The sequence below is a fragment of the Vigna umbellata genome, chromosome 2, assembly GCF_029865625.1.
Source record: "Vigna umbellata cultivar VRB3 chromosome 2, Vumbellata_1.0, whole genome shotgun sequence".
Taxonomy (NCBI): Eukaryota; Viridiplantae; Streptophyta; class Magnoliopsida; order Fabales; family Fabaceae; genus Vigna; species Vigna umbellata.
The window spans coordinates 28981507-28997405 of NC_142166.1; the positions used below are offsets into that span (position 1 = coordinate 28981507).

A 15899-nucleotide genomic window follows, 5' to 3' on the forward strand; every position below is an offset into this window, starting at 1 on the left:
CCAATATACTATTGGGAGAAATTCACCGGATCTAGATTTCCCCGTACGTTCTAGTATCGACAAAATCAATAATCATGCATTGAATGAGTTAAACAAAGCAAGCATTAAGCAAAGAGGAAAAACCCTAACTAATGATGAAAGAAAGCATAGGTCTTAAAATAAGATGTAAAAACAAATTCCATATATGAGAGTTTCACAAGACTACATTAATTCCCCAACAACAATACAAGGTTTAGTTCACCATATTCATGGTGAAACTAGATGAATAATAATGGAAGAATGAAAGATAAAACCCTAAAAATGTGAAGAGGTAGCCTGAGCATCCAAGATCCTCCTTCAAAGGGGTGGAAGAGAGAGTGTTTGCTTCGTTTCTGCCAAAGATACAAACCCTAGGACGTCCTAAAGCTTATGTACTATTCTAAAATATACAGAAATATAGGCCCAATGGTATCACCAGAACCACTTGCCAGTTGTCGTCCATCGGGACTGAAGGCAACACTAAGTACAGCTTCAGCATGACCTAAAAATATAAACAACCACAAAAATATGAATTCCAAAACATTCAAAGAATAACATAAACTTGTGCTACAATCATCAACATCCAAACCACACTGATGTCTCTCACAGTTTAGCAAGCACAATACAACATTGTGCCACTACGAATGGGAAAATACACAATATGTCTCACATACCAGAAATAGTTGCAGAACAGCGATTCACAGGACGAATCCAAAAAATAGCTTGAGGTTGACAAACTATAGGCAAAGCCTTCTCCACCGAGACTGGAATAGTGTTAAAGTAACATTGCAAAGGAAAAGAAAAACATCATTACAAGTGCGTAATTCTTTGTATCAATTCTTTAGAAAGATGAGGATTTTTTTTTCTCAAAATGTGTTAAAAGCAAGTAAATAAGTGAATTTACAACGAATTAAGAAAGAAAAAGAAATAATTTATTGTAAACAAACATGACTAACCTTTGTTTTTCTGCAAGTATGTTTCAAGTGGCACAATGAGCTCCTCATCTGATATATAGAAAGCATATGACAACTTCTCTTCCTAAAATGAAAGCATAGATAATCGCTCAATGTTATAAATAATAAACAAAATGTAAAATAGAATTTGAGAAGAATAAAGGGACTTGCTTACATTGTTTTGAAGCTTATTAACAATCTGATTGAGGTGTTGAGGGCCAGCAATCTGAGGTAGGTACATGGGAGAGCCCAAGGGAGTTCCATCTGGGTCTGTCAAAAGACACATCACGTTGTTGATTATCTCCCTCTTCTCCACCATAGTCTCTATGTCTACCTCCAATTTTCAATCAGGGATTTTCCTTCTCTTATGCTGAGATTTTCTTATGGATGATGCTTCTTACTCTTCCACTTGGGGATCTATTTGGTTCTATCTTCGTTGTCGTGTTGAAACTAAAAGAAGTAGTGAAATAAAGTCACACCGGCACAAACCCTAAATTACGCAGGACCCAGGATCCATCATACAGAGACCTTAGACTTCCCATATTTATGTTTCTTTTTCTTTGTTAAATATCATCATTTTAAATTTTAAATTCTAAACTTTTAAATTTTAAATTTTAAATGATGATATTCTCAACCCAACTCATTGGATTTATTTACGAAAACGACGGCAGATTTGGGATTGAGAGTGGTGTGGTTTAGTTGGGGGAGGAACCTGGGGGACCTTCGTGGGGTGAGGAATTGACTGTGTACATAAGAGTTTTTCTCTGGCATTTTAACGAACACTTGAAGGTGTCGCTTCTACAGTGAACAAAAATTAGACTCTCCCTATTAGAATTCAAACTCGAATTGAGAGCCTCGTGAACGCATTAACCAACACCCTTTTGGGCTTTTCTTCATGCACAAAAAAAAATTCTTACCCAGCCGCCGTGAACGATGCTCTGCCACAAATCCTTCTCTCCGGTGCTACAGATGCGTCGGAACGTTCTCAAACAAGACACGCAGACGAATGGGGATAAAAATGCATGGTGATGGGTGTTTCTTCGTGCATCCCATCAAATTTGTACGGGTGTTACTCCCTCTACCACCACACCGTGCTTCCTCCACCTCTCCAAATTCATTTAATTCCAATTTTATCCTTCTTTTTTAGTTAAAACCTTTTTATTTTTACTGTTTAAAATTTTTTCATTAATTTGAAAACTCTATTTCACGTCAATTTTGCTCTTTAGCTGCACCCCACCCATCTCTCACATATATCTCTCTTCCCCGTTTCCTTCTCACTTTCTCTCATTTCTTCGTCCTTTCCTTTTCTTTTCCTTCATTTGTCTCTTTGCCATTTTCCTTTTGGGTTTCATTGCTTCCATTGTTATTGCTTCCATTGTTGTTGATTTCTAGTATGAAGGAGCGTGGAGAAGCATCGAGAAACGTGATCCAGATTTTCTTCGGTTTATTTTCCTCTCCATTCAGGTTGATTTTCTTCACTAGTTTTCTTCAACATTATTGTTTAGCCTTGTTTGATAGTTTAATTTATGGTGTATTATTATTTTTTGGCTTTGGATCTATGTTGTTTTGTCGTTGCTTGTGCACTATCTTTCTGGTAGTTGTATTGTTGAACAGAACCCGCGAAGACCAAATGGATATAGGCCAAAAAGGATGTGGGATATCCGTTTGGCCTTAAACGGATGTCCGACGTGCGTTTGTTGCGAAAGGTAATTAGCAGTGCAGACGCAACTCTGGAAGAATTGGTTGCACCAAACATGTTATTTATTGTAAAGCGCAAGATTGCTATCAAGGACGTGTTTTACTTCTCAGCTAAACTCCCTAAAGGGGTTCCATTCTTAATTAAACTTACAAGTGATTGGAAACCCTGGCATCAAATGTGCAATCAAGTCTCCAACCCCTGAAATGTCAGCACTTTTCTTCGAAGCCATTGAGACTCTTCTCATGGGTTAATGGGTTTTAAATTTTGCCTTTTCTTTTAGTTTTGTTTATATATTGTCATTTTATCAAGGCCTCCCCTTGGTAATTTGTCTGATTCATTATGATGAGTAGAAATCTGCAAGGGAATAAAGATGTAACATTCCTCAGTAGGCATTAGCAACAGGTAGAAAATACTACAATATTGTCTCATGGAAAAATCAATATTATATAGTTGGAGAAAATGAGACCATATAATGTTCGAATTAAATAGGAGTATTGCGAACAACTAATAGTAACAATTGTCCTCTAATGACCATGTCATGAGTATAACACAAATGACTCAATCTAACGGTATATTGTCCAACAAAAACGAAGTATAACATCTATCGCAGGCACGCACAGGTCAAACCAAAATCCCCACTTGATTCGATCTTCACTGATCTGGTAAGACTGACCATAATTAAATGAATAAAGATGATCAATAAAATAAAACATTACATGCATCATAGTTTAACCTTTGAGCTTACAAAACAATACCATAGCGGAACATATTAATGTATTTACAAATAAAATGTTTTACATCGGTAGTAGATAAAATTTAAACTCATTATAATGGTCAAATATCCTCCATCTTCAAAATTCCTGTGGTTAACCATTCTTTATATATCATCTAAGTCTTGTCAAAAACTAAAACTTCAAATTGAAATGTATAGATAAGTTTTATAAGAAAGTAAAGGAGTAAAGGTTAAAAATGCTCGACCCAAACTTCACTTCAATCATTAACATGTGGCTAAAAAGAGCAATAAACATGTTTATAATAACAATGCATACACTTAATTTGAATAGAAATAGGCAGAAAAGATGCTCCTAACAATAATCTCCAGGATTTTTTAACCTTTGTCTTAATGCAAAAATAGTCTATGGTAATTCCGGAATACAGACACAAACCTGGTAATTTCGGAACCATATATGGTCATCAGCTATTGAGAAAACAAAAACATGATCATGGAAGGGCTTAGCCTTTCTATGGTCCTTTGGTACTTCAAATATCTAAACAAAAGGAAAGAAATAGTATATTAGAAATTATCAAATACAGTAAACAAACAACAGTATCAGAAATAGAGAGAACTGCACACAGAAAATATACATTAAACAGATATATGACATAAACTATGTAAAATAGATGGGCATAACAATAACATCAATTGATTTTTCATTGATCAGACATAATAAATTGAGAAAAAAATCGTAGGAAGATATATGACGACAAAAATGTAAGATTCCAATTAAATTGGTAGAAAGCACATGAAGCAGTTTCTAATTTGGCCGGAAATTCATGGTGTACAACATCACGAATCATAAAAATAAGATGAAATCATCAAGCTAACCTTTACCTTATATATGAAAGTGCACATATGAGAGTTATCAACATAAGTTTACAGAAATCCATCTTTCCTCGGATGGAACTAGATGGACAAAAACGAAAAAACTTGCAACGAACGAAACCAACAACACACCTGTAACAACATCTCCTTTAACAATTTCCAATGTGCATCTTTTTCAAAATTTGCAGAAAACGTCAAAAGTGGACGAGAACCTTTTAGGTGATTTCCCGTTAGCTTCAACTCCTCCATTGTATGAACTGAAAAAACAGGAGGAAAAAGGAAAATCACTAAAAGTGTATATAAAAAATGGTCGAGATAGAGAGAGAAACACAAAATACATAGTTCACTGGGAAGAATGACCAGTGATGCCTAGAGTATACAGACATCAGAACTCTAAATAATCAGAGCAAGCAAACTAGTGTTATATTAACATTACAATGATAGAATCGGAATATACCTGCACTGACTAAAAATTTTACAGATGGGCCACTAGGGCATTTGGCCATCCAGAGATAAAGATCTTTTGCTTTCCTGCACTGAAATTGATACATAAAAAATGAGAGAAGACACTAATAGAATATAACAAGTTGACCAGACTCAAACTCACGACTACAGCATCTCATTGAAATAGCATCAACAGTTGCGACCAACAAAGAATTCCCCTACCCATTAGCATGCTTCAGGTTTTCCAAATAGCGCAAAAAAAAATTGCAAATACTAGTCTAGAGAACAGCACAACATATCAATCCTAAATTGAAGTAACACGACACTGAAAAAACCTTGTGGCATATAAATAAAATACCTCAAAAAACAAACACGAAGAACAACTTTTGAGCTCAACAAGCTCATTAAGGGTGGCGCCTTTAGTTTCTTTTGATTCAACCTTGTTATCCTTCTTGCAATCCTTCAGTAGTTCGTTCTTAGGTTTTCTGAAAAACTAAGTTTTGGCTGCATGCAAGTGTGTAGTCTAAGTATTTCGTTTTTCCTGTGGCTAGATTTGTTTTGGAAGAGTCAAGTGACATTGAGGGTAGAAAAACGTTAGTTGGACGAAACCAAAAATCTTGCGTTTAGGACAAGTTGCTTACAAATTCGGGTAAGGGAAGCTTATTAATTTAATTTATACTTGTATGTTGTATGAAAACATGATACGGATTGAATGTATGATATCTATATACATATATGCTGATTTGAGTATGCATGAACGAGCACTGTTGTACTGATTGAATATGATTTCGGTTGGTTGAATTGCATGTTGATGGTGATATGTATGGATTTAAAGATGGATGATTATTGTAGAGTATGAGTTGTTAATATGATGAATTCTATAAAGTATGTGAATTAATGATGGATATGAAATTATAAAGTATGAATTGTATGAGAAATATTGAGTTAAGATAGATGAAAAATCTGAATGTAAAATTACTCCCTATGATAAAATACGTTCGTCATCGTACGATCTTATACCGTTCGATTTCCTAGTAAATGACTTAAAAATGGAATTCTTTCATTCGGAAAGAATTCTATTCGAGAACGAGCGTCCTCATTTGAAATATTATGTTTGAGTGTTCGGCTCAGCATAGTGATACCCTATACCTTAATTTAAATAATATTAAACTACACCCTTATACTTTAAAACAAGTAGCGCTCGGTCTTATACCAAGCGTTCGCCCTAAGTAGCGCTCGGTCTTATACCAAGCGTTCGTCCTAAGTAGCGCTCGGTCTTATACCAAGCGTTCGTCCTAAATAGCGCTCGGTCTTATACCAAGCGCTCGTATTATTGAATAACCACTTTGATAAATAGCGTTCGTTCAAGTATTATAATATTCACCTTTTCTCACGTTCGTTCAATTACTGGCATCGGTCTTCCGTATGCGAATTACTACGAAGATAATTCTAAGTATTCTTGACTCTCCTTCTTACATTGGGTCTGGTCTAAGGTCTTCATAATGAAATTTTCTTTAAGTACCAGTGTACATCCGAACGAGTCAGTTCACTTAAATGACCGAAACCGATAGTAACGTTCGTTATATACTTCCCCGTTCATTCAGTACCTTTCTTTAGACATTCGTCCTAGTTCTTCAGAAGACTGAACGTTCGTCATTTTATGCTCTTAAATATAAAGATGAAAATGATGATAAATTATAAGAACTTAAAGTGTGAACACTATATTGAGTGATTATACGATTATGGATTTTGGACGAGCGTTCCAGGGAGGAACGACTCATATATGTTGAATATGGAATTTGGTAAAGTATGACTGTGGTCATGCTAATGCTGGCTTGGTCCATCCTGATATTCCGTGAGTACCATCCTCACGTAGAGGGGGTATGTCATGTGTGGGAATGGCAGGAGGTTCTATTCCTTAGGGGTACTTTGGATAGGACTAACCTCGAGTGGTAGCTGTTGAGTGTATCCCAGTTACTACATCACTCGGGTGCAAGGACGCCTGTAGCTACACAGATTCATACAGTCCGGACGGTTTGTCTAGTATATATATATTTCTATGCTGTTATATGTTAAGTCACTTGTTGTGTGAATTGAAATGTTAAAAGTATGTGTTGATGTATGAATTAAATTATATAAGCTTACCCTTTCGTTTTCCTTGTGTTGTTAATTGTCTATGTACGTTCGTCCTGTCCTTGCAATGATCATCCGTGTGGATGTGAGCAGAAGGCGAGGCCACTCTGGGAGACGTCATCGAAGAAGAGAACCTAGTTGAAGTGGAAGTCAAGGCCGAGCCTTAGACCGCTCGTACACTTTTTAGCTTAGATGTTAGTTTATTTTTGACGTTCAGTTGTTTTATTTTGTACAGACGTTCGTTCTAGACATTCACTGTTTCCGCTTCGTACATGTTAATTCTGTATTCAAGCCGTTCGGCTTTTGAACTTCATTTTATTAATGTAAAGACTGCATTGTTTTACTGTTAAATGTAATTAATTCTGATTTATGGTAATTATTGTATTTTGGGATGTTACATTAGTGGTATCAGAGCAGTTTTGTTCTTTTAAGGACACTGTAGGTTATGAGTGCATTGTGTTTTTGTTGTGTGCTCATTGTGTGTTTAATGAGTTATTATTTTTAACTCTTGAACATAACTAACGTTCGTTTTTCTCTGGTACAAAGAACTAATGGCGCCTAGACTCCCTCCTCCACCGCAACCCAACGAACCTGATGCTCCCAACAACTCTAGGTTGTTGGCAACCGTCATTGAGAGACTCCAACAACAAAATACCACCCTAATGGAGCAGAACCCAGCTGCTCTACGTAGTCTAGAGGCCGCACGCGAAAATTCTGAGGCTACTCAAAGGCAGTTAATGGATCTCATTGCTGCCACCAGAGGTACACCAGGAGCGTCATCTTCCAACGCTGCTCAACCGACTGAATGAAGCTTGGAGAGCTTCCTTCAACATCACCCGGCCAAGTTCAGTGGGAAGTGTCTCCCTGATGAGGCCGATCAGTGGCTAAGAGACATGGAGAGAATATTCAACCCCAAGAGATTCTCGGATGAGAACAGGTTGGCGTTCACCGAATATCTTCTTACTGGGGAAGCAAGCCACTGGTGGGCGAGCATGAGAGCAATCTTAACGGACGCCCAAAATCCCATTACATGGGAAGTATTCAGGAACAAGTTTTATGAGGAATACTTCCCTGACAGCGTTCGTTTTGCCAAGGAAGTAGAGTTTCTGCAGCTCGTCCAAGGCGGAATGTCCGTTTCTGAGTATACGAACAAGTTCAAACACTTGGTTCGTTTCAATACGATGGCCACCAGTGAAGAGTGGCAGTGCAGGAAGTTTGAGAACGGACTACGGAGCGACTTGAAGGTTTTAATCTCCAGTTTATGTATACGGACGTTTCTTGCCATGGTTGAGAGGGCCAAGGTATTAGAGAAGAACATGGCAGAAGCGGAGCGACACAAGAAGCAACAACAAGCAGTTAGGGGACCGATCGTCTCCAGAGGCAATGTTAATCAAAGAAGAACCCGTACGCTCGTCCAAATCAACTAGCCAACGCAAGTGGGTCTCAAGCTTTAGTTCCTGCCGGACAATCTGGGCAGCACGAAAACGTTACTTGTTTCCAGTGTGGAGGACCACACTACCGTTTGTCATGTCCTCAGCTGGTGGGAGGAAAACACTGCAACCGTTATGGACGGAATGGGCACTTGGAGAACGAGTGCAACATGGGTTGACGAGCAGTGATGAGGCCACCGAACGCTGGAAGGAGTCAGCTAAGAGGTGGACGAGCTCAAGCAGTGGGACGAGTGTATGCTATAACTAGAGCGGAAGCAGCAAGTTCAGGTAATCTTATCATTGGTGAATGCTTGCTGTATGCAATACCCTATCGTGTGCTCTTTGATTCTTGGGCGACTCACTCCTTCATCTCGAAGGCGTGTGTTGAAAAATTGGGAATAACTGAGAGGGAGATGCAGTTCGACTTGGTGGTGTCAACCCCAGCGGCTGGAGAGCTTAGGACATCTACCGTATGCATTAGATGTCCTATTGTGGTTGAGGGGCGTAGTTATAAGGTGAATTTGATCTGTTTGCCTTTGAAGGAATTAGAAGTAATTTTAGGAATGGATTGGTTGGCTACCAATCGCATTCTCATAGACTGTGGCAAGAAGGAGTTGATTTTTCCGGATGAAGAAGAAGAAGAGTTATCAATAACGCTCGGTCAATTAAAGGAGGACATAATGGAAGGTGCGAGCTGTTTTCTAATCATGACGCATGAAGATCAGAAGTTCGGAGGTTTGAGGCAGGAACGAACGTCCGGTGTTGGCAGTAAAGAACGAGCGGTTGTGGATGAGTTTCCGGACGTTTTTCCGGAAGAAATACCTGGGCTAGCTCCTGCTCGTGAAGTTGAATTCACCATTGATTTGGTGACGACAGCAGCACCCATCTCAGTTCAACCCTATCGTATGGCGCCTGCAGAGTTGGCTGAACTTAAGAAGCAGATTGAAGAGCTGATGGACAAGCAATTTATCAGACCGAGCATATCACCCTAGGGAGCGCCTGTCCTCTTGGTGAAGAAGAAAGATGGCAGCTCTCGTCTTTGCATTGACTACAGACAATTAAACAAGCTGACCATCAAGAACAAGTACCCATTGCCAAGGATAGATGACTTGTTGGATCAACTGCATGGGGCCACTGTATTCTCGAAGATTGACTTGCGGTCTGGATATCATCAAATCAGAGTTGAGGAGGACGACATCCAGAAGACTGCTTTTAGGTCTCGTTACGGACACTACGAGTATGTAGTGATGCCGTTCGGTGTGACAAACGCACCAGCAATCTTCATGGATTATATGAATCGGATATTCAGGCCGTATTTGGACAAATTTGTGGTCGTCTTCATCGATGATATTCTCATCTACTCTAAGACACAAGCCGAACACGAAGAACACTTGAGGACAGTACTGACCGTGTTGAGGGAAAAGGAGTTATATGCGAAGCTGTCCAAGTGTGAATTTTGGATGAAGGAAGTGCAGTTTTTGGGTCATGTGGTGTCGGCTGGAGGTATTTCAGTAGATCCAGCTAAGGTACGAACGGTGTTGGATTGGAAGATTCCGCGTTCGGTCACTGAGGTTCGTAGCTTTGTGGGACTCGCGGGCTACTATAGGCGTTTTATTGAAGGATTTGCTAAGGTAGTAGCTCCGCTAACTCAGTTGACCAGAAAAGATCAGCCGTTCGCTTGGACCGATCGGTGTGAAGTGAGTTTCCAGGAGCTGAAAGTGAAATTGACGAGCGCTCCAGTTTTGATTATTCCAGACACAGCCAAACCGTTCGAGGTGTACTGTGACACTTCTCACCAAGGTTTAGGTTGTGTGCTGATGCAAGAGAAGCGAGCGGTAGCGTACGCGTCTCGTCAGTTGAAGATTCACGAGAGAAATTACCCAACGCACGACCTGGAGTTGGCAGCGGTCGTTTTCGCACTGAAGATTTGGAGGCATTATCTGTACGGATCTACATTTCAAGTCTTCAGTGATCACAAGAGCCTCAAGTATTTATTTGATCAGAAGGAGTTGAACATGAGGCAGAGGCGTTGGCTAGAGTTCTTGAAAGACTATGACTTTGAGCTGCTTTATCATACGGGAAAAGCGAACGTAGTGGCGGACGCCTTAAGCAGGAAGGCAGCTCATGTCTCGGTAATGATGGTGAAAGAACTCAGTTTGGTGGAAAGCTTTAGAGATCTAAGGTTGCAGTTCGAATTGGAGCCGAACAGCATCAAATGCTGTAACCTTAAAATATCCAGCAACGTCTTTGACCGTATCAGGATGAAGCAACGCGAGGATGAGGACTTGGTGAAGATTTTGAGCACGCTCGGTTCAGATCAAGCCAAGGAGTTCAGTACTGGAACGGACGGCCTATTACGATACATGGGAAGGACGTGCGTTCCTAATGATGGCGAGCTGAAGCGGATTATTCTGGAGGAAGGGCATCATAGTCGTCTTAGCATACACCCTGGTATGACTAAGATGTATGAAGACCTTCGGCAGTCGTTTTGGTGGCCTGGAATGAAGAGTGATGTCGCTCGCTTTGTAGCGTCATGCTTAACTTGTCAGCGTGCGAAGGCTGAACGCCAAAGACTGGGTGGCTTACTTCAGCAGTTGGAGATTCCCGAATGGAAGTGGGACAGCATCTCCATGGATTTCGTGACCCATCTACCACGTACGGTCAGGAATCATGACTCAATTTGGGTGATCGTGGATAGACTAACGAAGAGCGCCCACTTTCTGGTAGTAAATCTGAAGATGTCGATGACCAATTTAGCCAAGTTGTACATCAAAGAGATTGTTCGGTTGCATGGAGTCCCTTCAAGCATTATTTCTGACCGAGACACGAGATTCACATCTCGGTTTTGGCAATCGTTGCAAGGTGAGTTGGGATGCAAGCTGTAGATGAGTTCGGCTTATCACCCTCAAACGGACGGCCAGTCTGAAAGAACCATCCAGACGCTTGAAGACTTACTGAGGACGTGCATCCTGGATCACTTAGGCGCGTGGGATGAGGTCTTGCCACTAGTGGAATTCACGTACAACAACAGCTTTCAGTCTAGCATTGGAATGGCGTCGTTTGAAGCTCTCTATGGTAGGAAGTGCAGAACGCCACTTTGTTGGTTTCAGGAAGGAGGAGAACGTGTTAACTGGACTTGAACTCATCCAACAAACGACCGAGAATGTGAGGTTGATACAAGAGAGATTGAAGACGTCCCTGAGCAGGCAGAAGTCCTATGCGGATAGACGAAGAAGACCTTTGGAGTTCGCTGCAGGAGACCATGTCTTTTTAAGACTCAATCCGATCACTGGGGTAGGCAGAGCCGTTCGTCCAAAGAAGCTATCCCCCAAGTTTGTCGGACCTTATCAAATCCTGAAGAAGATCGGACAAGTGGCGTATGAACTAGCTTTACCACCTCAACTGTCGAACCTTCACCCAGTCTTCCACGTTTCTCAACTCCGGAAGTACATAGCCAATCCCTCTCATATCTTGGAGTTGAAAGACGTTCAACTGCGCCAAGATCGAACGCTGGAATTGCAACCAGTTTGTGTGGAAGACAGCCGCACCAAGCTATACAAAGGAAAAGACGTTCGTTTAGTGAAGATGGTGTGGGACGCAAAGACTGGAGATTCAACGTGGGAAGTGGAGGATGCTATGAGGGACTTGTATCCCCACTTATTTACGGGTAAGTTTTTAATTTTCGAGGACGAAAATTTTTGTAGTTAGGGAGAATGTAAGACCCTAGATAATTAACACTGCAAACATCTGTCAAATCAGATTTAATGCATTTAAACCACTCTGCCGTGCATTAAAAACGCACCACGTCACTGCTCAGAGTAATTAAAACCGACTTTGCACAGCATGCACGAGCGCCACTTGTCACGTTAGAAGCTTCCGAAGTTAGAAGTGAGGTGCAAGTGTCGGCAGAGGAGACGTTCGTCCGTTTTGACGTGCATTGAACAAAACTGAGTTTTTGAAAATCTCTCCCACTCACGTGCACGCACTTCTTCTTCCTCAGAATCTAACCTCTCATCTTCTCCACCTTCTCTCTAGAAACCTTCACCTTCTCTCTACTGAAACTCACCGTAGGGACGTTCGCGGAACCGTGAGCTACAAGTTGGACCGAACAGTTTCAAAAGCTGAAACTGGTAAGTTCTCCTTCAGTAGTTCGTTCTTAGGTTTTCTGAAAAACTAAGTTTTGGCTGCATGCAAGTGTGTAGTCTAAGTATTTCGTTTTTCCTGTGGCTAGATTTGTTTTGGAAGAGTCAAGTGACATTGAGGGTAGAAAAACGTTAGTTGGACGAAACCAAAAATCTTGCGTTTAGGACAAGTTGCTTACAAATCCGGGTAAGGGAAGCTTATTAATTTAATTTATACTTGTATGTTGTATGAAAACATGATACAGATTGAATGTATGATATCTATATACATATATGCTGATTTAAGTATGCATGAACGAGCACTGTTGTACTGATTGAATATGATTTTGGTTGGTTGAATTTCATGTTGATGGTGATATGTATGGATTTAAAGATGGATGATTATTGTAGAGTATGAGTTGTTAATATGATGAATTCTATAAAGTATGCGAATTAATGATGAATATGAAATTATAAAGTATGAATTGTATGAGAAATATTGAGTTAAGATAGATGAAAAATCTGAATGTAAAATTACTCCCTATGATAAAATACGTTCGTCATCGTACGGTCTTATACCGTTCGGTTTCCTAGTAAATGACTTAAAAATGGAATTCTTTCATTCGGAAAGAATTCTGTTCGAGAACGAGCGTCCTCATTTGAAATATTATGTTTGAGCGTTCGGCTCAGCATAGTGATACCATATACCTTAATTTAAATAATATTAAATTACACCCTTATACTTTAAAACAGGTAGCGCTCGGTCTTATACCAAGCGTTCGCCCTAAGTAGCGCTCGGTCTTATACCAAGCGTTCGTCCTAAGTAGCGCTCGGTCTTATACCAAGCGTTCGTCCTACATAGCGCTCGGTCGTATACCAAGCGTTCGTCCTAAATAGCGCTCGGCCTTATACCAAGCGCTCGTATTATTGACTAACCACTTTGATAAATAGCGTTCGTTCAAGTATTATAATATTCACCTTTTCTCACGTTCGTTCAATTACTGGCATCGGTCTTCCGTATGCGAATTACTACCAAGATAATTCTAAATATTCTTGACTCTCCTTCTTACATTGGATCTGGTCTAAGGTCTTCATAATGAAATTTTCTTTAAGTACCAGTGTACATCCGAACGAGTCAGTTCACTTAACTGACCGAAACCGATAGTAACGTTCGTTATATACTTCCCCGTTCATTCAGTACCTTTCTTTAGACGTTCGTTCTAGTTCTTCAGAAGACTGAACGTTCATCATTTTATGCTCTTAAATATAAAGATGAAAATGATGATAAATTATAAGAACTTAAAGTGTGAACACTATATTGAGTGATTATACGATTATGGATTTTGGACGAGCGTTCTAGGGAGGAACGACTCATATATGTTGAATATGGAATTTGGTAAAGTATGACTGTGGTCATGCTAATGCTGGCTTGGTCCATCCTGATATTCCGTGAGTACCATCCTCACGTAGAGGGGGTATGTCATGTGTGGGAATGGTAGGAGGTTCTATTCCTTAGGGGTACTTTGGATAGGACTAACCTCGAGTGGCAGCTGTTGAGTGTATCCCAGTTACTACATCACTCGGGTGCAAGGACGCCTGTAGCTACACAGATTCATACAGTCCGGACGGTTTGTCTAGTATATATATTTCTATGCTGTTATATGTTAAGTTACTTGTTGTGTGAATTGAAATGTTAAAAGTATGTGTTGATGTATGAATTAAATTATATAAGCTTACCCTTTCGTTTTCCTTGTGTTGTTAATTGTCTATGTACGTTCGTCCTGTCCTTGCAATGATCATCCGTGTGGATGTGAGCAGAAGGCGAGGCCACTCTGGGAGACGTCATCGAAGAAGAGAACCTGGTTGAAGTGGAAGTCAAGGCCGAGCCTTAGACCGCTCGTCCACTTTTTAGCTTAGATGTTAGTTTATTTTTGACGTTCGGTTGTTTAATTTTGTAAAGCCGTTCGTTCTAGACATTCACTGTTTCCGCTTCGTACATGTTAATTATGTATTCAAGCTGTTCGGCTTTTGAACTTCGTTTTATTAATGTAAAGACTGCATTGTTTTACTGTTAAATGTAGATAATTCTGATTTATGGTAATTACTGTATTTTGGGATGTTACAAAAAGAAATTGAAAAAGAGACCTGAAATGAATGAAATAGAGAGAGAACCAGAGAAAAAGAAAGAAAAAATCATCTGGGCAAAGTCTGAGAAAAATAGTATGTTCTGAGTTCTAGTTTTATCCCTTTTTCTTCACATTTCTCTACTCATTTCAGTTCCCATTCTTTTCTGTTTTTCCATTTCATTCCATGAACATTACAAGCCAATTAAAGACCTATTGATTTAGAGAAGCCTTGAGTCAAGCACTGTCATTTAGAGTCTTTTCAAAGTTGTGAATGGTAGTTGGCATGGCATGATTGAGTGAAACAGGATTGTCCCTAAACACTTGAGTGATTTGAGTGCATACACTACACCCTGTGAGGTTGAGACTGAGTGCTACTTGTTCATATGTTTGCTTTGCTGAGATAGATTGAATCTTAAGTTGAGAATTCTTTTGCTGCAGTTCTGATTGATGAAATAGCTAGAATTGGTTTGATTTTGCAGGTTTGAATAAGCTGAAATAGGATTTAGAAGTTTCTTGTTGTGTGTCTTTAGTTTTTTTTAGATCAAGTCTTTGCTTTTGCTTTTTCTTTTTAGTTTGTCCCTGCCCAGGAGGGCAGTTGTCTAAGTGTGGGGGTGTGATAACACTCTAGATTTACATATTTTTCTCTATTAAAAATCATTTCTTAGATTTCTTTAGTTTTTAATTTCTTAGAATTAGATTAGTTTTATGTTTTTCTCTTAATTCTTTAGTTTTATAAAATTTTAGTTAAAAAGAGGTTTTTAGGTGTAATTTTTAGCTTTTGTTAATAATTAGGAAATTAGTATTTTTCTGAAATTCTTTCAATAAAAATGTTTTGTTTTAATTGCATAATTTCTCTTCTTTTTCTTAATTGTTTGATTTTTTACAGATTGGGATAACATTTGGGCCATAATAGAAGTTGATTGAGAGGTGTTGAATTGAAATGAGCTGGTGGATTAAATTTGGGCCGCTGTTTTGGGCCACTGTTTTAACATTAAGCTGCTGCAAGTGAAATTGAAGGCAGCGTTGGCCTGCTACAATGGTGCTGCAATTGGAAGACTGTTGCTGATTGGATAATTGGGCTGCCAATGCTGGTATGGGCTTAAGTGAAACGGTGAGTTTCAATGGAGGCAACTTTTGGGGGTCATTGCAGAGCAGCTCATTTGAGAAAATAACATACTCTCAAGCACATTCATTTGGAAGAGAGTAGAAACACTTAAGCTAGGGCTTGTGCGAGAGAAGGGAGAAGAAAAGCTCTCGCCACTTACCCAAAGAAGAACCTGACCGGTGAAGCTGAAGACGTGACCGGAGCGCGATCCTCGCCAGAGAAGAAGCTGACCGAAGCTTAAGTGGATCGGAGGGTTTGAAGAGCAAA

General features: G+C 39.7%; 1 protein-coding gene and 1 long non-coding RNA gene across 2 annotated transcripts; both read right to left on the minus strand.

The window, feature by feature from the left end:
• Positions 1-452: 452 nt before the first annotated feature.
• On the minus strand, positions 453-1041 carry LOC148203737 (uncharacterized). Its single transcript, XR_015784491.1, has 3 exons — positions 975-1041; positions 693-782; positions 453-520 (listed from the first exon to the last, which is right to left on the minus strand). It is a non-coding gene; the product is annotated as an uncharacterized LOC148203737 (long non-coding RNA).
• A 2805-nt stretch (positions 1042-3846) lies between these two features.
• On the minus strand, positions 3847-6374 carry LOC148203738 (ribosome biogenesis protein BRX1 homolog 1-like). The gene is made up of 5 exons (XM_088107735.1): positions 6325-6374; positions 5076-5202; positions 4731-4809; positions 4486-4530; positions 3847-3938 (listed from the first exon to the last, which is right to left on the minus strand). Exons 1-5 carry the CDS (start codon positions 6372-6374, stop codon positions 3931-3933), a joined length of 309 nt encoding a protein of 102 aa, XP_087963861.1. The 3' UTR covers positions 3847-3930.
• Positions 6375-15899: the final 9525 nt, after the last annotated feature.